Source organism: Pan troglodytes, chromosome 1, assembly GCF_028858775.2.
Source record: "Pan troglodytes isolate AG18354 chromosome 1, NHGRI_mPanTro3-v2.0_pri, whole genome shotgun sequence".
Taxonomy (NCBI): domain Eukaryota; kingdom Metazoa; phylum Chordata; class Mammalia; order Primates; family Hominidae; genus Pan; species Pan troglodytes.
This window is the reverse complement of record NC_072398.2, coordinates 177,982,332-178,008,756: the sequence shown is the minus strand read 5'-3', so window position 1 is coordinate 178,008,756 and position 26,425 is coordinate 177,982,332. Positions and strand designations below refer to the sequence as shown.

The 26,425-nt window shown below is 39.9% G+C and overlaps 1 protein-coding gene and 1 pseudogene across 3 annotated transcripts in view; both read left to right on the top strand.

The window, feature by feature from the left end:
- The window catches only part of SCP2 (sterol carrier protein 2), a 127,722-nt gene that overhangs the window by 61,826 nt on the left and 39,471 nt on the right, over nt 1-26,425 (top strand). For 2 of the 3 annotated variants that reach the window (XM_016918530.4, XM_513413.8), the window contains exon 11: nt 1,878-1,985. In XM_016918530.4, coding sequence (XP_016774019.1) covers nt 1,878-1,985 — 108 coding nt within the window. Of the gene's footprint in view, nt 1-1,877; nt 1,986-7,102; nt 8,075-26,425 lie in introns of those variants that run through there. The other variant, XM_024345852.3, reaches the window with a different exon arrangement.
- LOC134810915 (tubulin beta chain-like) lies at nt 8,428-10,000 on the top strand (annotated as a pseudogene).

Sequence of the window (26,425 nt, the reverse complement as noted above, 5' to 3'; positions counted from 1 at the left end):
ATAGGAAAAGTGTAGTGAATTATTCACTTTTAGGGGTTAGCTTGTGTTTAGTTTGCTATTACTTGCTACAGAAACAATATTTAGCAGTTTGTAAGTAGCAATAGTAGATAGATTTATCTCTTATGACTAGAGCCTCAGAGCAATTTCTAAGGTAGAAACATACCAAAAAATAAAAGAGAGAATGTCTTAGCCAATGGTTTTATCTATAACCTAGATTTAAAGCCAAATTAGAAGTGTCAGTCATCTAAAATCCTGTGATTAGTGTATTTCATTTTACCAACAGAGGAACTTTTGTTTTTGAAGGCAATATAATATATTAGCTGAGAACACAGGCTGTGGAGCCAGGCTCCCTGAGTATTAATCCTAGATCTCTTGCTGTTGCCTTGGTTGATTTCTTAATATCTCTGTCTGTTTTCTCATCTAGGAAATGAGAATGATAGCACCTACTTCATAGGATTGAATATTAAATTTTATAAATAGTCATCACTCAGTATCTGTGGGGTTTTTTTTCTAAGACCTCCCATAGATACCAAAATCCATGGAAGCTGCTTATATAAAATGGCATAATTTTTGCATATAACCTATGCACACCCTCCTGTATACTTTAAATAATCTCTAGATTACCTATAATAACTACATATCACTTCATTCGCATGGATTCAATGTAGTACTCAGCACATACAAATTGAAGTTTTGCTTTTTGTAATTTTTTTCTTCTGTATATATATATACACATATATATATATACACATATATACACATATATATATACACATATATACACATATATATATATACATATATATACACACATATATATATATATATACATATATATATACACATATATATATATATATATATATTTTTTTTTGAGACAGAGTTTTGCTCTTGTCGCCCAGGGGTGCGCCACCATGCCTGGCTAATTTTTGTATTTTTAGTAGAGATGGTGTTTCACCATGTTGGCCAGGCTGGTCTCGAACTCCTGACCTCAGGTGATCTACCTGCCTCGGCCTCCCAAAGTGCTGGGATTACAGGCATCGGCCATGGTGCCCTGCCTCTTCTGAATATTTTTGATTTGTGGATGGTTGAATCCATGATGTGGAACCCATGGATGCTGACTATATATACAGAAAATAATTAGAACAAGAGCTGACCCAGAGTGAGTGCTCAAAGCTATTAGCTACCTTTGACAGCATTGCCACCATCATTACTATCATTATTTGGAGCGTCCACATCTTATTACTTTATCGTAAATAGATGTGGAAGACAATTTTATACAATACATCCATTTTTATTTACTTCTTAAGCATCTGGAAGAATGACCAAATGACCAGGAAATTGACAGGAACATTGAAGCCACCAAGCATGTGAAGTAATTTTTTCTTTAACCTTACTTTTGTGGCTCAACAGTGTTTTCAGACATTTCTCTTCATTTCATGAAAGTGCCTTTTTTCTCCTGTTTTTCCATATTTATTAAAAATACTTATATAGTATATAGCAGTACAGATGAAAATAGAAAAGAACACATTTTGGCAAAATTATGCATTTTTAAAGCTGACAGTTATTTTAGTTATAGCATTATATCCATTTCAGTTCTATTCTCCTAGTTCTCTGAATCTCTACCATATTTAGAGCAATTTTGGAAGTCAGAGAGCTCTAAGGAACTAATAGGAGCTTTTGTTTCATACAGGAAATGTTCTGAAAATGTAAGTATTTATTACTTTTAAAAGTGCTTATGTCAAATTATTGTTAGTTTGAACTGTTAAGAAATATTTGCTCCAAGAAATTCTTGGCTATATGGAAATCTTATAAAAGCATATCATTTGTTCTATTGTTACTATTAACATTTGTGAATATTATTTTTTCTTCTATAGGACAAGGTGCAACGCTGGTTGATAGAGGAGATAATACATATGGAGGAAAGTGGGTCATAAATCCTAGTGGTGGACTGATTTCAAAGGGACACCCACTAGGCGCTACAGGTAATGCTACATACAGATTTCATACATTTTAAAATCATTTTTTCCTTAAGTGTGAATGAGTTAGTCTTTCATTTGAGTGAAAGATTATATTCTCTGAACTTGGTAGCTGGTGCTTTAAATGATTGTTTAGCTTCAATATTTTTGATGTTCCATTAAGTAGAGCACACTTAAATAATCTTCATTAATTGATGAGAATTTGAATTAATTAAAACTAAATTCAGGATGTTTCCAAATAGAGATCTTACTAGGCCTGCTAAATAAGAATCATTTGAAATGAGCATGTTATTTATATGTAGTTGTATACATGGTTGACATTGCATGGAAATTATTTTCTCTTGAGACAACTGGACTAGAATTTATAAAGTAAGAATTTTACTATGGCTCTGCTGTTGACTGGCTGGCCGTGTGAAACTATTTTTGTCAGTCAATCACTTTAACTTTTAATTCCTTAATTATAAAATGACAAACTTGTACAATGCGGTTTCTGTTTTTTTAAATAAAAAATTAAGCCCAAACCTCACCATGCAATTCCTTTTTTCTTTCTTTCTTTTCTTTTCTTTTTTTTTTGAGATGGAGTCTCGCTCTGTTGCCCAGGCTGGAAAGAAGTGGCACAATTTCGGCTCATTGCAGCCCCTGCCTCCCGGGTTCAAGCCATTCTCCTGCCTCAGCCTCCTGAGTAGCTGGGACTACAGGCTTGTGCCACCATGCCCAGCTAATTTTTGTATTTTTTTTTTTTTAGTAGAGATGGGGTTTCACCATGTTGGCCAGGCTGGTCTTGAACTCCTGACCTCAAGTGATCCACCTGCCTCAGCCTCCCAGAGTGCTGGGATTACCGGCATGGGCCACACATGGCCACAACATGCATTTTTAATATATCACAGTCTACCTTCAAATAGTGTTATGCCATTTTGTATATAACGTAAGATTTTTACAGCTGCCTATCTATTTACCTTCTCCTATCTTTTGTGTTATTGTTTCCATACACTTATTCCTAAGTATATTATAACCCTCACAATATACTATTATTATTGTTGCTTTAAACAATCTAATATCTTTCAAAGAAATCTAAGAATTATGGGGATGATCAGTGATGTTATGGGAAGTGGCAAAATAACAACATCCAAAAATCCTGTCCTTTATAAAAGTTCGGAGAACTCTGGCAAAAATTGTCAAGATCAACTTTTTCCATAACTTTAAAAATTAACCAGATTTACAACAGTCTGTTGGGAGTGGAGGTGGGGGGTGCTTAAAACAACAACAAAGAACATAATCTCTGTGAGAGCAACGAGCTTTGTGGCATTTTCACCTGCCTTAACACCTCCCCCTTTCTGCAGCTCCACTGTAGCCTTGAAAACCTACAGCTTGCAGTCATGGTGAAAATTAGCAGCCTAGCTGGCACTGAGCAAGTCAGAACAGAGTTGGAGCTCTTTCAAAGCCCCTTCCTTAGAGAACTGTCATTATATGACCTGTCTGACAGTGTCCTAGTAAACCCCACTTGAAAGCTTTGTCTTTATTTCACCTCACTGAAAACTCACCCAGTGCAAAGAGTATTTTCCCTAGAGGCAATTGTCGAGAAAAATCAGCCACAACCGTTCAACAAAGTAGCTACCTCAGGTGCCAATTGGGGTAAACAACAAAATAACCAAAAAAAAGGAAAAGTTGGGGAGTAGGATGTCCATAGGGGGCTTTGAAAAGATCTGATATGTTCCTGAGAATCTAGAAGGCTAATGGCATATATAAGGTCAGAGTTGTGTGCATGCTCAGAAAGACCTGAGAAGGTCCTAAGCTCACCTCTGGCTAAACTTGGGGCTCTGCACAAGCAAAAGGCAAAGGCTAAGGTAGAATTGTAAACTGCCTGGCTGAGTACCACATTATGCAGGTAGAGGTCCAGTAAAGACCAGGAGACTTTTTAGTTCAGTCATTTAAGGACATCTCTGTCCAGTGAGTAGCTGAGGGAAGAGAAAATTCAGTGGCCATGTGGGACAAAGATTACAGACTTTATAGAATTAGCTTGGAAAAGTCACTAAATAAACAACCACAACAATAAACAGCAACAACAACAACAACAAACTGGGAAAGAGGAGGATTTGATTGATTTTTAGAGAAGCTACATTATTTAAAATGTCCAGTTTTCAACAAAAAAAAAGAAAGACATGCAGATAAACAATAAAGGGTGACCTATGTACCTAGGAAAAAAAGCAGTCAATAGAGACTATCCCTGAGGAAGCCAAAACATTGGACTTACTAGACAAAGACTTTAACTAGCTATTTTAAATATATTAAAGGAAACCATATATAAAGAACTAAAGGAAAGTATGAGAACAATGTTTCTCCAGGTAGAGAATATTAATAAATAGAAATTATAAAAAAGACAACCAGGCACGGTGGGTCAGGAGATCAAGACCATCCTGGCTAACGCAGTGAAACACCGTCTCTACTAAAAATACAAAAAGTTAGCCGGGCGCAGTGGCGGGCGCCTGTAGTCCCAGCTACTTGGGAGGCTGAGGCAGGAGAATGGCGTGAACCTGGGAGGCGGAGCTTGCAGTGAGCCGAGATGGCGCCACTGCACTCCAGCCTGGACGACAGAGTGAGACTCCGTCTCAAAAAAAAAAAAAAAAAAATTAAAGGTATAGGTGGAGAAGAAGAACCATTTAAGAATAATGAGAGGGAATGCTCAGTTAGCCAAGGAAGGAGAGTGTTTCAAAAGTAAGAGATTAGGCCACAAAAGTTAGATAGATAAAGAATGAAAAGTGTCCTTCAGATTTGGCTGTTACAAAGTCGTTGGCAATCCTGGAGCAATTTTGAAGAAGTGTTTTGCGTGGAAGCAGATGAGATTCAGAAAGAATTATAAGTGAGAAAGTGGCAATAATAGTGCAGGTACACTTTTAGAAATAGTGGCTATGAATGGAAAGTGGTATATATGTAAGGGATGTACCTGAATTATAGGTACGTGTTCTGTATGAATGAAGTCTTGGGTTTGAACCTAGCCTCTTCACTCTCTTTAGTATGTAGCTTAGCCAGTTAATCCTAGTTTCTTATCTATAAAATGGGAATATAGTACCTACCTTATAAGGCTGTTCTGTGGATTAAATGAGGAAATATATGTATGTAAAGTATATAGTAGAGTCCCCCAAAAAGAGTAGGAACACAATAACTTCCAGAATTCCCTTCCCAACTACAAAAGGGAGCCATGATGGATCTGCTTAACTGGTTCTTGTTTGTTTGTTTGCCAGTAATAAACCTCTTGTTTTTTTTTCTTTTTTTCTTTTTTTTTCCTTGAAACGGAGTCTTGCTTTGTCGCCCAGGCTGGAGCGCAGTAGCGCGATCTTGGCTCACTGCAACCTCCGCCTCCCAGGTTCAAGCGATTCTTCTGCCTCAGCCTCCCAAGTAGCTGGGATTATGGGCATGTGCCACCACGCCCAGCTAATTTTTGTATTTTTAGTGGAGACAGGGTTTCACCAGGTTGGTCAGGCTGGTCTTGAACTCCTGACCTTGTGATCTGCCTGCCTCGGCCTCCCAAAGTGCTGGGATTACAGGCATGAACCACCGCGCCCAGCCCAAACCTCTTATTTTTATCACAGTATGAAAAATAATTTTTAACCATTTTTGGAAAAGAATGTTCTTTAATTTGTTTTTTTTGTGTGTGTGATAACAGATCAATTTTAATTCTAGTACCTGAAGCTATACAAGGGTATGCTCTATAAACTTCATGGGACTGTTGTACACACTTGATAAAGTGACAACCGTGCAATACCACTTAGCGTCTCAAAATCAGGAACATACTATTGAATTGCTTAAATACAATCCACAGAATTAAAAACAAAATCAGATGCCATCCACAGTTATACTAATTATCCATTAAAAGCTTACACTTAATACTTGAAATAACAATCAATATCTAGCAGGGAATACTGAAAGTGATTTCAGAGTCTCATCCTGTTGTACTCTATTGGGAAGGTTTCTTGAGTAGATGTGTGACTGGCCAAAGATGGGTACAACCAAGACCAGACCAGCAAGTAAAAGTTCTACCACAGTTTCTGTAGTTTCCACTTGTTTTTCTTTGTTAGTTAAAAGTGAACAGTGAGAATTAAATACTTATCTTTACATATACACAAGGTATGCTATGAAAGCATATCTGCTTACAAACATATAAAAATACTTGTTAACTAGTTTGATAAGAAAATAATGTATAAAAGTATATAGCAAAAACATTAATCATCTCTGACCCCAGAAAGATCAATTCCATATTTTATATTACAAACAAAAAGTTTTAGTTTTTTGAATCCCTTACCCAGAAATACTTGAAAAGGAAGACAGACAGAAATTATTCCTTTTTACCCTTAGCGTGGCTGTGAAAAAGAGTTAAATTAAAAAACCAAGTACACTGAAATATCTAAGTCCTAAATGAGTCCAAATATTTGACCACGTAGAATATTATCATCTTCAAGAGTAGGAGCAGTAACACAGGCTTTTATGAGCAGTTTTTAATCCATAAATACAATAGGCATTTGGTATTTTGGCCACCAGAAAACAAAAGTTGTAGTATCAGTAAAGGTCTGAGATGGTTCACTTTTGTAGATTCAATTCAGTGTATTTAAGGTTAACAAAGGCTGACATTGAAATGTTTAAAGATAGGCAAAAATTCACATTAAAAAAACCCTATATTTCTATTTAGAGTAACAGTAGGCAGTATGATTCCAAAAGTTAAAAATTATTTCACAACCTGTAGCTTCAGCTTGGCAAACAACTTAGATTCCAAAACTGATTCATCTCTATTAAAATGTAAGCACTTAAAAAAAGAGCATGTCTGTGTATATAGACATATATTTTAAAGGAATCAGATAATCTTTGAAGCAGCCTTAGTGTTTCCTTTAAATTTGTCTGGAAATGACCATTGTATTAGCTTCACAGAAAGGACTAGCCAGCTTCTTGGTCTAAGGCTAACATGGTGATCATTTGTCTAAGGCTAGAAAGGTACCAACAAGATGTAAACTGAGGAGAGGAAGAGAAGATGAGGGCTTTTCCTGGCAGTTGGTAGCTAAAACTGAAGGGATTCTAGAAAATAACACAATGGCAGCCTTTCTTGTCTTTTTCTTTCCGTGTTGGTTCTGGTGAAGGAGGACATTCCTGCTCTTGAAATTTCCTGATAACCCGGACAAGTTCATGGAAAGCTTGATCTACATTCATCCTAATCTTTGCTGATGCCTTCATGTATGTTACCTTAAGTTGCCGTGCTAACTGCCGTCCTTCTTCCTGTGTTACCTGTCTTTGATGATCCAGATCTGCTTTATTACCAATTAAAATCATTGGGAACTCATCACGATCCTTTACTCTGAGAATCTGTCTTTGAAACTTATAGATTTCTTCAAAACTGCCTCTATCTGTGACTGAAAAGACCAACAGGAAGCCCTCGCCAGTCCTCATATACTGTTCTCTCATGGCTCCAAACTCTTCTTGTCCTGCTGTATCCAAAATATCTAGCCGGGCTGCTCTGTCATCTATCACACACTGCTTTGTGTAAGAATCTTCAATGGTTGGATCATAATCCGTTACAAAATAGGACTCCCAACTTAGGAAACAAAACATTTGTAATATGGTTGAAGACTCTTGCATGCCTCCTCAATAATATTCCCCTCTCTCCTCCCCCAACACCAAGAGGTAATCAATATCCTGAATTTGGTGTCTGTCATTCTCATGCATTTATACAACATTAGTAATCATATGATAGTATTCCTAAACTACGTTTTGGAGAGGACACCACTGCAAATCTTCAGCTCTATACTAGCTTTTATCAGTAGCCATCAATTGCAGTTTTAATAGAAATACAAATACATCAAGTGTCTGTTCTTTAATTTGTAAAGAAAATTTGTTTTCTAGTGTGACACCCTCAAGGTACCGTATCTCTATGTAAATGTGCCCAATGCTACACAGACATTATTTTAAAACTATTTTCTGCCTTTGGTGAATAGACTAAACTGTTTTCTTTATTCCTCAAAAGAATTAGATCATACTTCAGTGTTGATTTTGTTGCTAATGGGACATGGAGATGTCTGGATGATAATAAATATTCCTGTGGTATGGTCACTGAAGCCTTTAAGAGTTATGCTGTAGTTTGTGTGTAAAGAAGTGACTTAAATCCTCCTTTCAGACAGCTTCCTTACTCATATAGGAAACCTCTGTTTCATTAGGAGATGAATATGATATTTCATTTTAGTTGTTCTTGTTGACATACAACTTTTTTCTCTTCTGAAATAGCATGTTTTTATTATAATTTGCTTGATTGCCATTATTAGATATTTTTGTTATGCCATCCACTGAAATACTCAGAAATCATGCTTTATAGTAACAATATAATTTTTCATATCTATATTTGTTATTAAAATTTAGATCTAATTTTTATACAATAAAATGCACAGTTCTGCCTCTCAGAACCTTCCTGCTGCCACGTTTGCACCTTGCTGCTCTAGCCTCTGGGGTGCATTCCATCCTTTCAGCCTGCAACTAGCAGAGGAAATAAATTACATATTTTCTTGCCCCATGCATACCTTGAGGCGAGCAAAAAAATTAAAATAAATTTTAACCATGAGGGAAATCGTGCACATCCAGGCCTGTCAGTGTGGCAACCGGATGGGTGCCAAGTGCTGGGATGTGATCAGTGATGAACGTGAAATCGACCCCACCAGCACCTAACATGGGGACAGCGACCTGCAGCTGGACTGTGTCACCATGTACTACAGTGAAGCCATAGATGGCAAATATGTTCCTTGTGCTAACCTGGTGGATCTAGAACCTGGGACCATGGACTCTGCTAGCTCAGGCGCTTTTGGCCAGGTGCTTAAACCAGACAACTTTGTTTTTGGTCAATCTGGGGCAGGCAACAACTGGGCCAAAGGCCACTACATAGAGGGGGCCAAGCTGGTTGATTCAGTTGTAGATGTGGTGCAGGAGGAGTAAGAGAGCTGTGACTGCCTGCAGGGCTTCCAGCTGACCCACTCAATGGGCTCTGGAATGGGTACTCTCTTTATCAGCAAGATCCGAGAAGAGTGCCCTGATTGCATCATGAACACCTTCAGTGTAGTGCCTCCACCCAAAGTGTCTGACACCGTGGTCGAGCCCTACAACATCACCCTCTCCGTCCATCAGTCGGTAGAGAACACTGATGAGACCTACTGCATTGACAATGAGGCCCTCTATGACATCTGCTTCCGCACTTTGAAGCTGACCACACCAAACTATGGGGACTTGAACCACCTTGTCTCAGCCACCACAAGCAGTGTTACCACCTGTCTCCACTTCCCTGGCCAGCTCAATGCTGACCTCCGCAAGTTGGCAGTCAAACTGGTGCCCTTACCACATCTCCACTACTTCATGGCTGGCTTTGCCCTCTCACCAGCTGTGGAAGCTAGCAGCATCGAGCTTTCACAGTGCCCAAACTCATCCGGCAGGATTTCAATGCCAAGAACATAATGAGACCCCTGCCACAGCTTATATCTCACTGTGGCTGCTGTCTTTGTGGATGGATGTCCATGAGCAGATGCTCAACGTGCAGAACCAGAACAGCAGCTACTTTGTGGAGTGGCTCCCCAACAACATCAAGACAGCTGTCTGTGACATCCCACCTCATGGCCTCAAGATGGCGGTCACCTTAATCGGCAGCAGCACGGCCATCCAGGAGCTCTTCAGGTGCATCTTGGAGCAGTTCACTGCCATGTTCCCCTGGAAGGCCTTCCTCCACTGGTACACAGCTGAGGGCATGGATGAGACGAGAGTTCAACAAGGCTGAGAGCAACACGAACGACCTCGTCTCTGAGTATCAGCAGTACCAGGATGCCACCACAGAAGAGGAGGAGGATTTTGGTGAGGAGGCTGAAGAGGAGGCCTAAGGCAGAGCCCCCATCGCCTCAGGCTTCTCAGTTCCCTTAGCCATCTTACTCACCTGCCCCTTTTCTCTACCTCAGAATTTGTGTTTGCTGCCTGAAACACAAATCTAGATCTAGAACAGTGCTTAGCACGTAGTAGGCACTCAATAAGTATTTGTTTGTTGAATGTTTCCTTTCTCTTTCCACTCTGGGAAGCCTAGGTTTCTGCCACTCTGGGTGACCCTGTATTTCCTTCTGGTGCCCATCCCTTCCATCTCTCCAGTTAATATTTCCTCCTTTTTAAAATCTCCAAGAAGCTGGGTCTCATCCAGATCTCATTTAGAACCAACTGGGTTTTGAAAGCCCATGTGGATAATGGCCACCATCCTAAGCCCAAAGCGAAAGATGGTAGAAGGTGGCAGGTAGAAGTCACTGCAAGGAAGGGGATGGGATTTTCCATCCTAAAAGTTTTGGAGAGGGAAATCCAGGCTATTAAAGTCATAATTTCCAGGTATTTCTATTTTCCATTTCTCAGCTTGAAGAGAGGTGTTAGCAGTATTTTCTCCATTTTCAGTCTCCCTCCAAGCTCTGCCCTTTGGAGAGGTCTGCACTACTCTGTCAAGTGGAATCTTTCCCTCTCTGGCTCTACCTCTCTCATATATTGAATTCCTCCCTTTCCCCTGATTAGAGAAGGGGATCAAGGGGGGAAAGAGATCAGCCTTGGTCCCTAGGCCTCCAGAAATGCCCTCCTAATCTCCACCTTTTCTTAACCCCCAAAAAGGATTAACATCCCTGACTTTATGTGGGATAGTATATACTGCCACATCAGTGTTTGAGTCATTCCCCAGAGGGAAGGGGAACCCTCCTCCATCTTTTTTGCAACATCTCCTATCTTCCTTTTGCTGTTGCTTTTTTCCCACTTACACTTGGTTTTGTTCTATCCTACACTACAGATTTCTATTTTGAACTTGCTGCCTTTTTTCATATTGAAAATGTGACATTGCTCCAAGAGCCAAAAATAAATGTGAATTGGAAAAAAAAAATGCACAGTTCTCACAAAAATGTGTACACTGATGTTTACAGCAGCATTATTCATGATAGTCAAAAGCTGGAAATAAGCCAGATGTCTATCATCAACTGATGAGCAAAATGTGGTATATTTATTTTTATTTTTTTAGATTTTTTTCCAGACAGTCTCACTCTGTCCCCGAGGTTAGAGTGCAGTGATGCGATCTTGGCTCATTGCAACTTCTGCCTCCCTGGTTCAAGTGATTCTCCTGCCTCAGCCTCCTGAGTATGTGGGATTACAGGCACCTGCCACCATGCCCAGCTAATTTTTGTATTTTTAGTAGAGACAGGGTTTCATTATGTTGGCCAGGCTGGTCTCAAACTCCTGACCTCAAATGATCCACCCGCCTCGGCCTTCCAGATGTGAGCCACTGTGTCCGGCCAAAATGTGGTATATTTATACTATGGAATATTTTTTGGCCATGAAAGGAATGAGGTACTGAAATATGCTACAATATAGATGAACCTTGAAAACATTTTTAAATTCCATTTTTATGACATGTCCAGAATAGGCAAATCCATAGAGACAGAAAATAGATTCGTGGTTGCTTAGGACTAGGGAACACAGGAGAGAGATAACTGAAGGGTATGTGTGGAGTTTCTTTTTGAGATGATGAAAATGTCCTAAAATTGATTGTGGTGCTAGTTGCACAACTCTGTGAATACACTAAAAACCACTGAATTATACACTTTAAATCGATAATTGTTTTTGAAAATTATATACATCCAGGTAGCAACCAGTCAAAACCAGATCAAAAACATTTTCATTACCCCCAAAATTTCTAGCCTGTCTATTTCCAGTCAATCCTCTGGCCTCCCTGAAGCATTTCTCTCTCACTCTCCACCACCACCAGGCTGAGATGTTTGACTTCTCTCGTGGTAGATTAGTTTTGCTGATCCTAGAACTTCATATAAATGGAATCATACAGCACATGTATGTATTCTTTTGTGTTTGGCTTCTTTCACTCAGCAGAATATAAAATTAATCCAAGTTTTTCTTTTTATCAGTAGTTCTTTTTTATTGCCAAGTAGTATTCTATTGTTGAAATATATCAGTTTGCTTATCCATTGTCCTGTGGATGGATATTTGAATTGTTTCCTGTTTAGGGCTGCATGAATAAAATTGCTATGAATGTTTGTATACAAGTCTATTTGGAGACATATATTTTTATTTATCTTGGGTTGATAACCTGGAGCAAAATTTCTGGGTCATAGGACAGATCTATATGAGTAACTGTCAAAAAGGCCAGGTGCAGTAGCTCATGCCTGTAATCCCAGCACTTTGGGAGGCTGAGGTGGGAGGATTGCTTGAAGCCAGGAATTTGAGACTGGTCTGGGCAGCAAAGCAAGACTTTGTCTCTACAAAATATTAAAAAATTAACTGGGAGCAATAGCATGCACCTGTAGTCTCAGCTACCCAAGAGGCCGAGGTAGGGGGATTGCTTGAGCCCAGGAGTTTGAGACCGGCCTGGGCAACATGGTGAAACCCCATCTCTACAAAAAATACAAAAATTAGTCAGGCGTGGTGGCGCACGTCTGTGGTCCCAGCTACCTGTGTCTGTCCATACTTTTGCAGGTATATCCATAGGATAAATTTCAAACAGTGGAATCATTGTGTCAAAGGGTAGTATACATTTAAAAATCAGTGGAGATTGCCAAATTTTCTTCAGAAAAGATTGTTATCGGTGTATGTTTCCAACAGCAGAGTATGAGACTGCCTCTTTTCCTTCAGTATTGTTAATATTGGATTTTTTCCTCAAATGTTAAAAATTTTGCCAGTCTTGACAGGTCATCTGTTTTTCTTCCCTGGGTACTGAACAGGTAACCTAAAACACCCCAGGAAGATAGAATTTACTCAATTTTTAAATATTCAAAGAGAGACTCGCATTTCCTGCAGTATCCTTTGATAACCCTTTCTAACATTTGAGTCTACACTGTTGGTAAATTTTTCCTTTTATCATTAATCTTTGAGATATTATGTCTAGTGATGGTGTAGCATTTTTTGGGAAAAAATTATGAATCTTGATGACTTGAGTGGTAGTCTGAATAGGGATGAGGAATTATTGAAAAGTAAATGTTTCCTTGCTACATATTGAGGATTTGGATATATTTCGAGGAAATCTGGCACATGGCCATTAGCTGTAATGTGCCCCAAGAAAGAATTCAGACTCCTTGAATTTATATCACAATGACAGTTATAAGTAGCTTAAACATTTTTTCTCTAGTTACTTGGATAACAAACTGCAATAGAATTCTAAGAGATTCAGAAAATGGTCAAGCGAAGTTCCAAAATATGTTAAGACTCGTGATGAGGGTGTAAGATTCTCTTCTGTAAATGGTATTAATTTAATTGTAAGGCAGTGCTACTTTGGTTGGGAACTCAGTATTGGGGAATTAGCTTTAAAAATTAAAGCTTCATGATACTGGTTTCTGATTTTGTTTAGATCTGGATGAAAGTTTCTAGCTGCCATAACAGTATCAATAGTAAAAGAAAATTGTAGTTTTCAGCATTTGAATTGAGTATTCTTTTGTTCATTGTTAGTTTAAAAACATTAATTCCTTTTAGATTTCCATTCAGGAAAATTACATTAAACTTGAACTTTTTTTGATTACTTTGCAGTGATCGTATGACAAAAAACACATTAGTGTTCAGGTAATAATGTCATATTTTATTCCAGTTTTCAAAGTGCTTTTACATATACTATCCAACACTTACTGAACACTTGTTTTTTTTTTTTTTTTTTTTTTTTTGAGACAGAGTCTTACTCTGTTGCCCGGGCCGGAGTACAGTGGCATAATCTCAGCTCATTGCAACCTCTGCCTCCCAGGTTCAAGTAATTCTTCTGCCTCAACCTCCGGAGTAGCTGGGATTACAGGGACCTGTCACCATGCCCGGCTAATTTTTGTATTTTTAGTAGAGCTGGGGTTTCACTATGTTGGCCAGGCTGGCCTCGAACTACTGACCTCAAGTGATCCACCTTCCAAAGTGCTGGGATTCCAGGTGTGAGCTGTCACACCTGGCCTGGTCACTTGTTTTAAATGAATAAAGGTTGGACATGGTGGCTCATGCCCATAATCCCAGCACTTTGTGAGGCCAAGGCAGGAGGATAGCTTGAAGCCAGGAGTTCGAGACCAGCCTGGGCAACAAAGCGAGACCCTAGTTTCTACCAAAAAAAAAAAAAAAAAAAAAAGAATAAGTAAAATTTGGCTTTAGTTTATTCTTAGCTATCTCTACTTTTTAAAAAATCCATATTAATGTCTGTAATCTACTGAAAGGACATGAAAGTGCCTTTGAGATAAAGCTCTTGACAAAGGATTATTGATTGCTTTGAAGCTAGAAGTGGTTTTTTTTAGTTTGACCTTTTGTCGTAGTTCAGCCTTGCCTTTTAGGCCTTTAAGAAAGGCCTCTGTGCCTTTCCATAGGCTTCAATCTAGTGTTAGGTCCTGATCTTCTGTTATTCAGTCAACATCAGTTCAGTAGTGACTTATTGTGCACCCACCTCATCATTAGGTACTGTAGGGCTGTGAAATACGAGGTCTACTCATAGACCAATTCGGAGCCTCCTGAAGCTTTTAAAAGTATATGTTCTTGCCTGAGTGTGGTGGCTTATGCCTGTAATCCCAGCATTTTGGGAGGCTGAGGCGGGCAGATCGCTTGAGCTCAGGAGTTCGAGACCAACCTGGGCAAGATGGTGAAACCCTGTCTCTACAAAAAATGCAAAAATTAGCCAGGCCTGATGGTGCATACCTGTAGTCCCAGCTACTCGGGAGCCTGAGGTGGGAGGGTAGCTTGAGCCCAGTAGGCAGAGGTTGCAGTGAGCTGAGATCATGCCACTACACTCCAACCTGTGTGGTAGAGCCAGACTTTGTCTCCAAAAAAAAAAAAATTATATATACATACATATATATATATATATATATATATATATATATATATAACACATATGTTCTCTCTCTCTATATATATGTTCCTGTCCTACCCTTAGACATTTTCTTGGGTCTGGGTTGGTCCTAAACAATTTACATTTTTTTAAAGTTCCGCCAGAGCTTCTCATGCATAGCCAGATTTGAGGGCTAGGGTTAGGATATACAAGGTAACTACTAGTCTCAGGAAGTGTATAAGAGGCAGATAATATAAGAACACAAATACTTATATATTTAAATAAGTAATTATAATACAAGGCAGAATGTGCTGTAGGAGAAGTACAAAGCAGAAGTATGAAGAGGAGAAAAAGGGAAAGGAGGATGGCAGGGTCATGAAGATTTGCTAAATCCCATCACATGCCTGGTGTTTTGCCAGCATTTCTATCTACTTGAGTTTTGGGGAAGGAGATGCACAAAGAGGAAGCATGTTTAAACCAAACTGTTTGCTTTTACCAAACAGGTTTAATTCCTTCTTGCCTATACAAACTCTACCTTTGTTATTTTCTCAATAATAATACACTGTTCTAAGTACACTTCATGTACAAGTGCATTCAATTTTCGTATCGATTTTTCTCTTTTACAAAAGAAGAAAATAGAGGCATGGAGAGTTTAAATGATTTGCATGAAGTCATCAAGCTAGAGAGTGGCAAAGCTAAGATTCAAACACAGACTATGTATTCCTAGCGTCCAGGGTCTTAACCATTATACTGTTCTTCAGTGTCCTTTCCTCACTGGAAACGCCCATCTTCAAGTGGTCTCTCAAATGCTATCCACCTTATGAAGCTTTTCCTGTTTCACTGATTCTTTCCATAGATTGAATTAATCTCCTTTCCCTTTTCTGAACTCCTATACTTTCTCAGTACTTTTCTTTTGACATTTATGCTCATAGTATATATTATCATTATTTATAAGCTTTAAAAAAATCTTCCCTATTTAGGCCGGGTGCGGTGGCTCATGCCTGTAATCCCAGCACTTTGGGAGGCCAAGACGGGCGGATCATGAGGTCAGGAGATCGAGACCATCCTGGCTAACATGGTGAAACCCCGTCTCTACTAAAAATACAAAAAATTAGCTGGGTGTGGTGGCAGGCGCCTGTAGTCCCAGCTACTCGGGAGGCTGAGGCAGGAGAATGGCGTGAACCTGGGAGGCGGCGGAGCTTGCAGTGAGCCGAGATCACGCCACTGCACTCCAGCCTGGGTGACAGAGTGAGACTCCGTCTCAAAAAAAAAAAAAAAACGAAGAAAGAAAAAAGAAAAAAATATCTTTCCTATTTAAGAGCCTATGAAGTCAGGATTCATATTTCATTTGTCTCTCTACCTTGAACAGTGTGCAATACATTGCATATTTAAAGGGATAGTTGAATATATTATTGCTCCTTTAACATCTAGAACGTGGCATGGAGCAAAGGGAATACATTTGCTTAATGTGGGAAGAATTAGGATCATTAGGAAGAATTCATTGGAAGTTATATTTTGGCCGGATACAAGAGAACTTTCTAACATGGCTTCTCAAAAATGGAATAGGTTGCCTCCTGAGAGCATGCATTTACCTGTCAGGGAGGCTGTGCACAAAAAATACATGTAACAACTTGATAGGAATGTTGTAAGGAGAATTTTGCCCATCTGTTGGGCCTTAGATTTGATGAATTCATAGATCCTTTTCAATTCTATTATAAGATGCTCTGATCTCCTGTGCGAAGTAATTATTTCTTTTTCTGCATTCACATAGTTCTTGATGTTTTTAATGACACGTATATTATTATTCTATCCTGTGATTTTTGTTTACATGTTTCAGTACTTTTAAAGGCATTATAAACTTCTTAGGTCTTAAGAATTTGGGTGAAAATGATGTGAGAAGAAGTGGAATTTTAACCAAGGGACCTAGCATTTTCAAATCAAACCATGGCTTATCTCGTCTACTCTGTAAGAGGTTGCCAAAATAAATCCTAGGACGATGACTGGTAAGACCTAAATCCAATATAAACTCTTAAAAAGCCAGCAAGTCAGTAAGAGCTAATTAGCTTTTCACCAAAGTTTCTTTTTTACCTTTCATCATATCCTCCAGGCCACCCATCCTTATTTCCATTGCCCAGAGTTTTGCATTTTTACCACTGCAATGTGAGGAGAGGTAAATTTTATCATTAAACTCTATCTGTGCCAGGACAAATGGAACCCAGGAGATGGTGTCTACTCTAGATACCTGTTGCTAGCTAGAGATAACTAGGAGAAAGCCCTGAATTTCTGTTTCTATTTTTTTTCTTTTTTTCTTTCTGAAACCAAGGTTTCACTCTGTTGCTCTGGCTGGAGTGCAGTGGCATGATCATGGCTCATTGTAGCCTCGATTTCTTGGGCTCAAATGATTCTCCTATCTCAGTCTCCCAAGTAGTTGGGACTGCAGGCACACACCTTCATACCTGGCTAATTTTTTACATTTTTGGTAGAGATGGGCTTTCGCCATGTTGCTTAGGCTGGTCTCGAACTCCTGGGCTAAAGTGATCCGCCGATGTTGGCTTTCCAAAGTGCTGAGATTATAGGCATGAGCCATCATGCCTTCTTTTTCTTTTTTTGAGATAGAGTCTTCCTCTGTTGCCCAGGCTGAAGTGCAGTGCAAACATGGTGCAAACATGGTGCAAACATGCTTACTGCAGTCTCTACTTCCTGGGCTCAAGTGATCCTCCCGCCTCAGTCTCCCAAGTAGCTGGGACCACAGGTGCACACCATCATGCCCAGCTAATTTTATTTTATTTTTTCTTTTGTAGAGATGGGGTCTCCCTATGCTTCCCAGGCTGGTCTCAAACTCCTGGGCTCTAGCGGTCCTCTCTCCTTGGCCTCCCCAAAAGCTGGGATTACAGGCCAGAGTCACCACACCCAGCCCCTTTTTCTTTCTTCACAATTTCACGGATAGAAGATTCATTGTTACTGTAGATCTTAGCAACCTCAGCATGCCATTTTTTTCCCTTAAAGTTGGGAACTTCCACCTTTTCATTTAAAGGAAGCACTTGTATGCACATCTGAATCGCCGCTTCACTCCTCTTGCGCTTTGGGGCCATCATTAAGTAAACTAAGGATGACTTGAACATGAGCACTGCAGTACCCATCACAGTCATTCTAATAACAAAGATAGCTACTAACTGACTAACGGGTGGGTGGGATGTACCACTTGGATATGCTGGGCAAAGGGATGATTCACATCCCAGGTGGGGTGGAGCTGAATGGTGCGAGATTTTATCATGCTACTCAGAACAGCATGCAACTTAAAACTTATGAATTGTTTATTTCTGGCATTTTCTATTCAATATTTTTAGACTGTAATTGACTGAGGGTAACTGAAACTGTGGAAAGTGAAACCATAGATGTGAGGGCACTACTGTATTTTACTTTTTTTTGAAATGTATTTTACATGTGATAGATAATTTTGTCAGGCCTCTGAGCCCAAGCTAAGCCATCATATCCCCTGTGACCTGCACGTATACATCCAGATGGCCTGAAGCAACTGAAGATCCACAAAAGAAGTGAAAATAGTCAGTTCCTGCCTTAACTGATGACATGCCACCATTGTGATCTGTTCCTGCCCCACTCTAACTGATCAATTGACTTTGTGACAATACATCCTCCCTACCCTTGCAATAACGTATTTTGTGATATTCACCGCCCTTGTGAATGTACTTTGTAGGGTATACCCTCCCCGCCCTTAAGAAGGTTCCAAGATGGCCGAATAGGAGCAGCTCCAGTCTACAGCTCCCAGCGTGAGTGACACAGAAGATGGGTGATTTCTGCATTTCCAACTGAGGTACCAGGTTCATCTCACTGGGGCTTGTCGGACAGTGGGTGCAGTCCATGGAGTATGAGCTGAAGCAGGGCAGGGCATTGCCTCACCCGGGAAGTGCAAGAGGTTGGGGAATTCCCTTTCTTAGCCAAGGGAAGCTGTGACAGATGGTACCTGGAAAATTGGGACATTCCCACCCTAATACTGCGCTTTTCCAATGGTCTTAGCAAATGGCACACCAGGAGATTATATCCCATGCATGGCTTGGAGGGTCCCACACCCATGGAGCCTCGCTCACTGCTAGCACAGCAGTCTGAGATCAAACTGCAAGGTGACAGCGAGGCTTGGGGAGGGGCGTCCGCCATTGCTGAGGCTTGAGTAGGTAAACAAAGTGGCTGGGAAGCTTGAACTGGGTGGAGCCCATCGCAGCTCAACAAGGCCCGCCTGCCTCTGTAGACTCCACTTCTGGGGGCAGGGCATAGCTGAACAAAAGGCAGCAGAAACTTCTGCAGACTTAAACGTCCCTGTCTGACAGCTTTGAAGAGAGTAGTGGTTCTCCCAGCATGGAGTTTGAGATCTGAGAATGAACAGATTGCCTTAAGTGGGTCCCTGACCCCCGAGTAGCCTAACTGGGAGACACCTCCCAGTAGGGGCTGACCAACACCTCATACAGCCGGGTGCCCCTCTGAGATGAAGCATCCAAGGGAAGGATCAGGCAGCAACATTTGCTGTTCTGCAATATTTGGTGTTCTGCAGTCTCCGCTGGTGATACCCAGGCAAACAGGGTCTAGAGTGGACCTCCAGCAAACTCCAACAGACCTGCAGCTGAGGGTCCTGACTGTTAGAAGGAAAATTAACAAACAGAAAGGACATTCACACCAAAACCCCATCTGTACGTCACCATCATCAAAGACCAAAGGTAGATAAATCCACAAAGATGAGGAGAAACTAGAGCAGAAAAGCTGAAAATTCTAAAAATCAGAGTGCCTCTTCCCTCCAAAGGAGCACAGCTCCTCACCAGCAATGGAACAAATTTGGACGCAGAGTGACTTTGACAAGTTGAGAGAAGAAGACTTCAGATGATCGGTAATAACAAACTTCTCTGAGCTAAAGGAGGATGTTCGAACCCATCGCAAAGAAGCTAAAAACCTTGAAAAAAAGATTAGACGAATGGCTAATTAGAATAAACAGCATAGAGAAGACCTTAAATGACCTGATGGAGCTGAAAACCATGGCACAAGAACTATGTGACACATGCAGAAGCTTCAGTAGCCGATTTGATCAAGTGGAAGAAAGGGTATCAGTGATTGAAGATCAAATGAATGCAATGAAGCGAGAAGAGAAGTTTAGAGAAAAAAGAATAAAAAGAAATGAACAAAGCCTCCAAGAAATACGGGACTATGTGAAAAGACCAAATCTACGTCTGATTGGTGTACCTGAAAGTGAGGGAGAGAATGGAACCAAGTTGGAAAACACTCTTCAGGATATTATCTAGGAGAACTTCCCCAACCTAGCAAGGCAGGCCAACATTCAAATTCAGGAAATACAGAGAACGCCACAAAGATACTCCTCGAGAAGAGCAACTCCAAGACACGTAATTGTCAGATTCACTAAAGTTGAAATGAAGGAAAAAATATTAAGGGCAGCCACAGAGAAAGGTCGGGTTACCCACAAAGGGAAGCCCAACAGACTAACAGCAGATCTCTTGGCAGAAACTCTACAAGCCAGAAGAGAGTGGGGGCCAATATTCAACATTCTTAAAGGAAAGAATTTTCAACCCAAAATTTCATATCCAGCCAAACTAAGCTTCATAAGTGAAGGAGAAATAAAATCCTTTACACACAAGCAAATGCTGAGAGATTTTGTCACCACCAGGCCTGCCTTACAAGAGCTCCTGAAGGAAGTACTAAACATGGAAAGGAACAACTGGTACCAGCCACTGAAAAAACATGCCAAATTGTAAAGATCATTGATGCTAGGAAGAAACTGCATCAACTAACGAGCAAAATAACCAGCTAACATCATAATGACAGCATCAAATTCACACATAACAATATTAACCTTAAATGTAAATGGGCTAAATGCTCCAATTAAAAGACACAGACTGGCAAATTGGATAAAGAGTCAAGACCCATCAGTGTGCTGTATTCAGGAGACCCATCTCACATGCAGAGACACACATAGGCTCAAAATAAAGGGATGGAGGAAGATCTACCAAGCAAATGGAAAACAAAAAAAAGCAGGGGTTGCAATCCTAGTCTCTGATAAAACAGACTTTAAACCGACAAAGATCAAAAGAGACAAAGAAGGCCATTACATAATGATAAAGGGATCAATTCAGCAAGAAGAGATAACTATCCTAAATATATATTCACCCAATACAGGAGCACCTGGATTCATAAAGCAAGTCCTTAGAGACCTACAAAGAGAATTAGACTCCCACACAATAATAATGGGAGACTTTAACACCCCACTGTCAACATTAGATCAACGAGACAGAAAGTTAACAAGGATATCCAGGACTTGAACTCAGCTCTGCACCAAGTGGCCTTAATAGACATCTACAGAACTCTCCACCCCAAATCAACAGAATATATATTCTTCTCAGCACCACATCACACTTATTCCAAAATTGACCATGTAGTTGGAAGTAAAGCACTCCTCAGCAAATGTAAAAGAACAGAAATTATAACAAACTGTCTCTCAGACCATAGTGCAATCAAACTAGAACTCAGGATTAAGAAACTCACTCAAAACCGCTCAACTACATGGAAACTGAACAACCTGCTCCTGAATGACTACTGGGTACATAATGAAATGAAGGCAGAAATAAAGATGTTCTTTGAAACCAATGAGAACAAAGACACAACATACCATAATCTCTGGGAAACATTTAAAGCAGTGTGTAGAGGGAAATTTATAGCACTAAATGCACACAAGAGAAAGCAGGAAAGATCTAAAACTGACACCCTAACATCACAATTAAAAGAACTAGAGAAGCAAGAGCAAACACATTCAAAAGCTAGCAGAAGGCAAGAAATAACTAAGATCAGAGCAGAACTGAAGGAGATAGACACACAAAAAAACCCTTCAAAAAATTAGTGAATCCAGGAGCTGGTTTTTTGAAGAGATCAACAAAATTGATAGACCGCTAGCAAGACTAATACAGAAGAAAAGAGAGAAGAATCAAATAGATGCAATAAAAAATGATAAAGGGGATATCACCACCGATCCCACAGAAATACAAACTACCATCAGATAATACTATAAACACCTCTACTCAAATAAACTAGAAAATCTAGAAGACATGGATAAATTCCTGGACACATACACCCTCCTAAGACTAAACGAGGAAGAAGTTGAATCCCTGAATAGACCAATAACAGGCTCTGAAATTGAGGCAATAATTAATAGCCTACCAACCAAAAAAAGTCCAGGACCAGACGGATTCACAGCCGAATTCTACCAGAGGCACAAAGAGGAGCTGGTACCATTCCTTCTGAAACTATTCCAATCAATAGAAAAAGAGGGAATCCTCCCTAACTCAATTTATGAGGCCAGCATCATCCTGATACCAAAGCCTGGCAGAGACACAACAAAAAAAGAGAATTTTAGACCAATATCCCTGATGAACATTGATGCAAAAGTCCTCAATAAAATACTGGCAAACCAAATCCAGCAACACATCAAAAAGCTTATCCACCACGATCAAGTTGGCTTCATCCCTGGGATTCAAGGCTGGTTCAACATATGCAAATCAATAAATGTAATCCATCATATAAACAGAACCAAACACAAAAACCACATGATTATCTCAATAGACGCAGAAAAGGCCTTTGACAAAATTCAACAGCCCATCATGCTAAAAACTCTCAATAAACTAGGTATTGATGGGACGTATCTCAAAATAATAAGAGCTATTTATGACAAACCCACAGCCAATATCATACTGAATGGGCAAAAACTGGAAGCATTCCCTTTGCAAACTGGCACAAGACAGGAATGCCCTCTCTCACCACTCCTATTCAACATAGTGTTGGAAATTCTGGCCAGGGCAATCAGGCAGGAGAAAGAAATAAAGGGTATTCAATTCAGAAAAGAGGAAGTCAAATTGTCTCTGTTTGCAGATGACATGATTGTATATTTAGCAAACCCCATCGTCTTAGCCCAAAATCTCCTTAAGCTGATAAGCAACTTCAGCAAAGTCTCAGGGTACAAACTCAATGTGCAAAAATCACAAGCATTCCTATACACCAATAACAGACAAACAGCCAAATCATGAGTGAACTCCCATTCACAATTGCTTCAAAGAGAATAAAATACCTAGGAATCCAACTTACAAGGGATGTGAAGGACCCCTTTAAGGAGAACTACAAACCACTGCTCAATGAAATAAAAGAGGACACAAACAAATGGAAGAACATTCCATGCTCATGGGTAGGAAGAATGAATATCGTGAAAATGGCCATACTGCCCAAGGTAATTTATAGATTCAGTGCCATCCCCATCAAGTTACCAATGACCTTCTTCACAGAATTGGAAAAAACTACTTTAAAGTTAATATGAAACCAAAAAAGAGGCTGCATTGCCAAGACAATCCTAAGCCAAAAGAACAAAGCTGGAGGCATCACGCTACCTGACTTCAAACTATACTACAAGGCTACAGTAACCAAAACAGCATGGTACTGGTATCAAAACAGAGATATAGACCAATGGAACAGAACAGAGCCCTCAGAAATAATACCACACATCTACAACCATCTGATCTTTGACAAACCTGACAAAAACAAGAAATGGGGGAAGGATTCCCTATTTAGTAAACGGTGCTGGGAAAACTGGCTAGCCATATGTAGAAAGCTGAAATTGGATCCCTTCCTTACACCTTATACAAAAATTAATTCAAGATGGATTAAAGACTTAAATGTTAGACCTAAAACCATAAAAACCCTAGAAGAAAACCTAGGCAATACCATTCAGGCCATAGGCATGGGCAAGGACTTCATGACTAAAACACCAAAAGCAATGGCAACAAAAGCCAAAATTGACAAATGGGATCTAATTAAACTGAAGAGCTTCTGCACAGCAAAAGAAACTACCATCAGAGTACACAGGCAACCTACAGAATGGGAGAAAATTTTTGCAATCTACCTATCTGAGAAAGGGCTAATATCCAGAATCTACAAAGAACTTAAACAAATTTACAAGAAAAAATCAAACAACCCCATCAAAAAGCGGGAGAAGGATATGAACAGACACTCCTCAAAAGAAGATATTTATGCAGCCAACAGACACATGAAAAAATGCTCATCATCACTGGCCATCAGAGAAATGCAAATCAAAACCACAATGAGATACCATCTCACACCAGTTAGAATGGTGATCATTAAAAAGTCAGGAAACAACAGGTGCTGGAGAGGATGTGGAGAACTACGAACACTTTTACACTATTGGTGGGACTGTAAACTAGTTCAACCATTGTGGAAGACAGTGTGGCAATTCCTCAGGGATCTAGAACTAGAAATAGCATTTGACCCAGCCATCCCATTACTGGGTATATACCCAAAGGATTATAAATCATGCTGCTATAAAGACACATGCACACGTATGTTTATTGCGGCACTGTTCACAATAGCAAAGACTTGGAACCAACCCAAATGTCCATCAATGATATAGTGGATTAAGAAAATGTGGCACATATACACCATGGAATACTATGCAGCCATAAAAAAGGATGAGTTCATGTCCTTTGTAGGGACATGGATGAAGCTGGAAACCATCATTCTGAGCAAACTGTCGAAAGGACAGAAAACCAAACACCACATGTTCTCACTCATAGGTGGGAATTGAACAATGAGAACACTTGGACACATGGTGGGGAACATCACACACTGGGGTCTGTCGTTGGTTGGGGAAAGGGGGAAGGGATAGCATTAGGAGATATACCTAATATAAATGACGAGTTAATGGGTGCAGCACACCAACATGGCACATGTATACATATGTAACAAAGCTGCACATTGTGCACATGGACCCTAGAACTTAAAGTATAACAATAAAAAAAGGTACTTTGTAGTATTCTCCCTGCCCTTGAGAATGTACTTTGTGAGATTCACTCCCTGCCCACAAAAAATTGCTCCTAACTCCACCACCTCTCCCAAAACCTATAAGAACTAATGATAATCCCACCACCCTTTGCTGACTCCTTTTTCAGACTCAGCCCGCCTGCACCCAGGTGAAATAAACAGCCTTGTTGCTCACACGAAGCCTGTTGGGTGGTCTCTTCACATGGACGCGCGTGACAAATTTTATATCTTTTGGAGAGAAAAACTGCTCTATTATAAATATACATTCTTCAGTGTATGCTGAGTCTATGAAAACTTTTTGCTGTTTGAAGCTCAACAAGCCTTTTCTTCCTCAAAAATTCAGGCTCTGATAGTAGAAAACTTTTTACTGTTGTTTTTGGAAAACATGCTTTTTAATGTTGTTTTTAGAAAAGCATTTAAATGTCTAATTTGAAACTAAAGCCGAATTATGACTTTATTGTACTTGGCTGTCTTGATAGTATAGGAAGGTTTATAGGTTCAAGGAGAAGGAAGAAAAGACCTCAGAGAATAACTCAAAATGTTATCTCCTATAGCTTTTCCATTCTGTGTCTATTCATAGCACTTAACGTCCTTATCTTTGTTAGCACTTTGCATTTACATTACACTGTGAATCCTCTGTTATCTTTAACATTTGGTAGAGTGCTTGATACATGTTCGAATGGTTTATTTTTAGAAGCAACCAGATTGTATACTCTTATGTATGTAGCTGAGTCCTAGGTCAGTTACTTTCATGTAAAAAGGTTGACCAACATCTTGTTAGGAAATGTTTGCAGCAAGATGATGTTTTGTAACCAGTTGGTTGGAAGTACAGGTGGCCTGGACTTGCATTTGGCATCTGAAGTATGAACAGCCTGGTGGGACTCAGCCCTCAACCCATGGGATCTGACACTATCTCCAGGTAAATAGTGTTAGAATTGAAATGAATTACAGAATACCTCATCGGTGTCTGTAAAAGAATCGATTTGCTATTTGGGGGAAGCCCTCACCTTTCCGACATCTAGTCACAGAAGTGCGCTGTGAGTATGTTGAGTAGAGAGGAAAAACAGCTTGCTTTTTCTATTTACATCTAGCTTTTAATTTACAATCACTGTTAGGGCTTAGAAAACAATACACCAAAATAAAAGCCTCAGAAGCAAAAATTTTTCTCTGGCCTTCTCCTGGCCTCCTGTCTCTCAGTCCCATTCTCCCCACCAAGGCCAGCCGTAGAAACTAGAATCCCTCTTCCTCAAGGCAGATCATGAAAGCCATAACCCCTTTTCCCCAAAGCCAGTCATAAAACCTAGAATACTACTATAACTTCCCTTCACCTTTCTGTGTAAAAACTAGCCATAAAGAAATTATCTGACCTATCTTGTTTGACTGGGGGTCATAAGACCCCCATTCCAGAAAGGGACCTGCCCCACGCCCAGAAGGAAGGAATGCATGCTCAAAGAGGCCAAGAAGAACCTAGATGGACAGGCCTGGCTGGGTTTCCCCACTCAGTCTATTAGCATTAGATCATATGCTTTTTGTCCAATCATATTTCTATAGGGCTGTTCCATACTTTGTTGAACTTAAGCATAAAATGGACAACTTCCCCTGTATCTCTGGGTCTTTATTCTGAATGCTCCTATGTATACATGTTAAATAAATTTGTATACCCTTTCTCTAATTAATCTGACTTTTACAAGTTGATTTTTCAGGAAACCTTCAGAGGGCCAAGGAGCATTTGCTCCCTTTG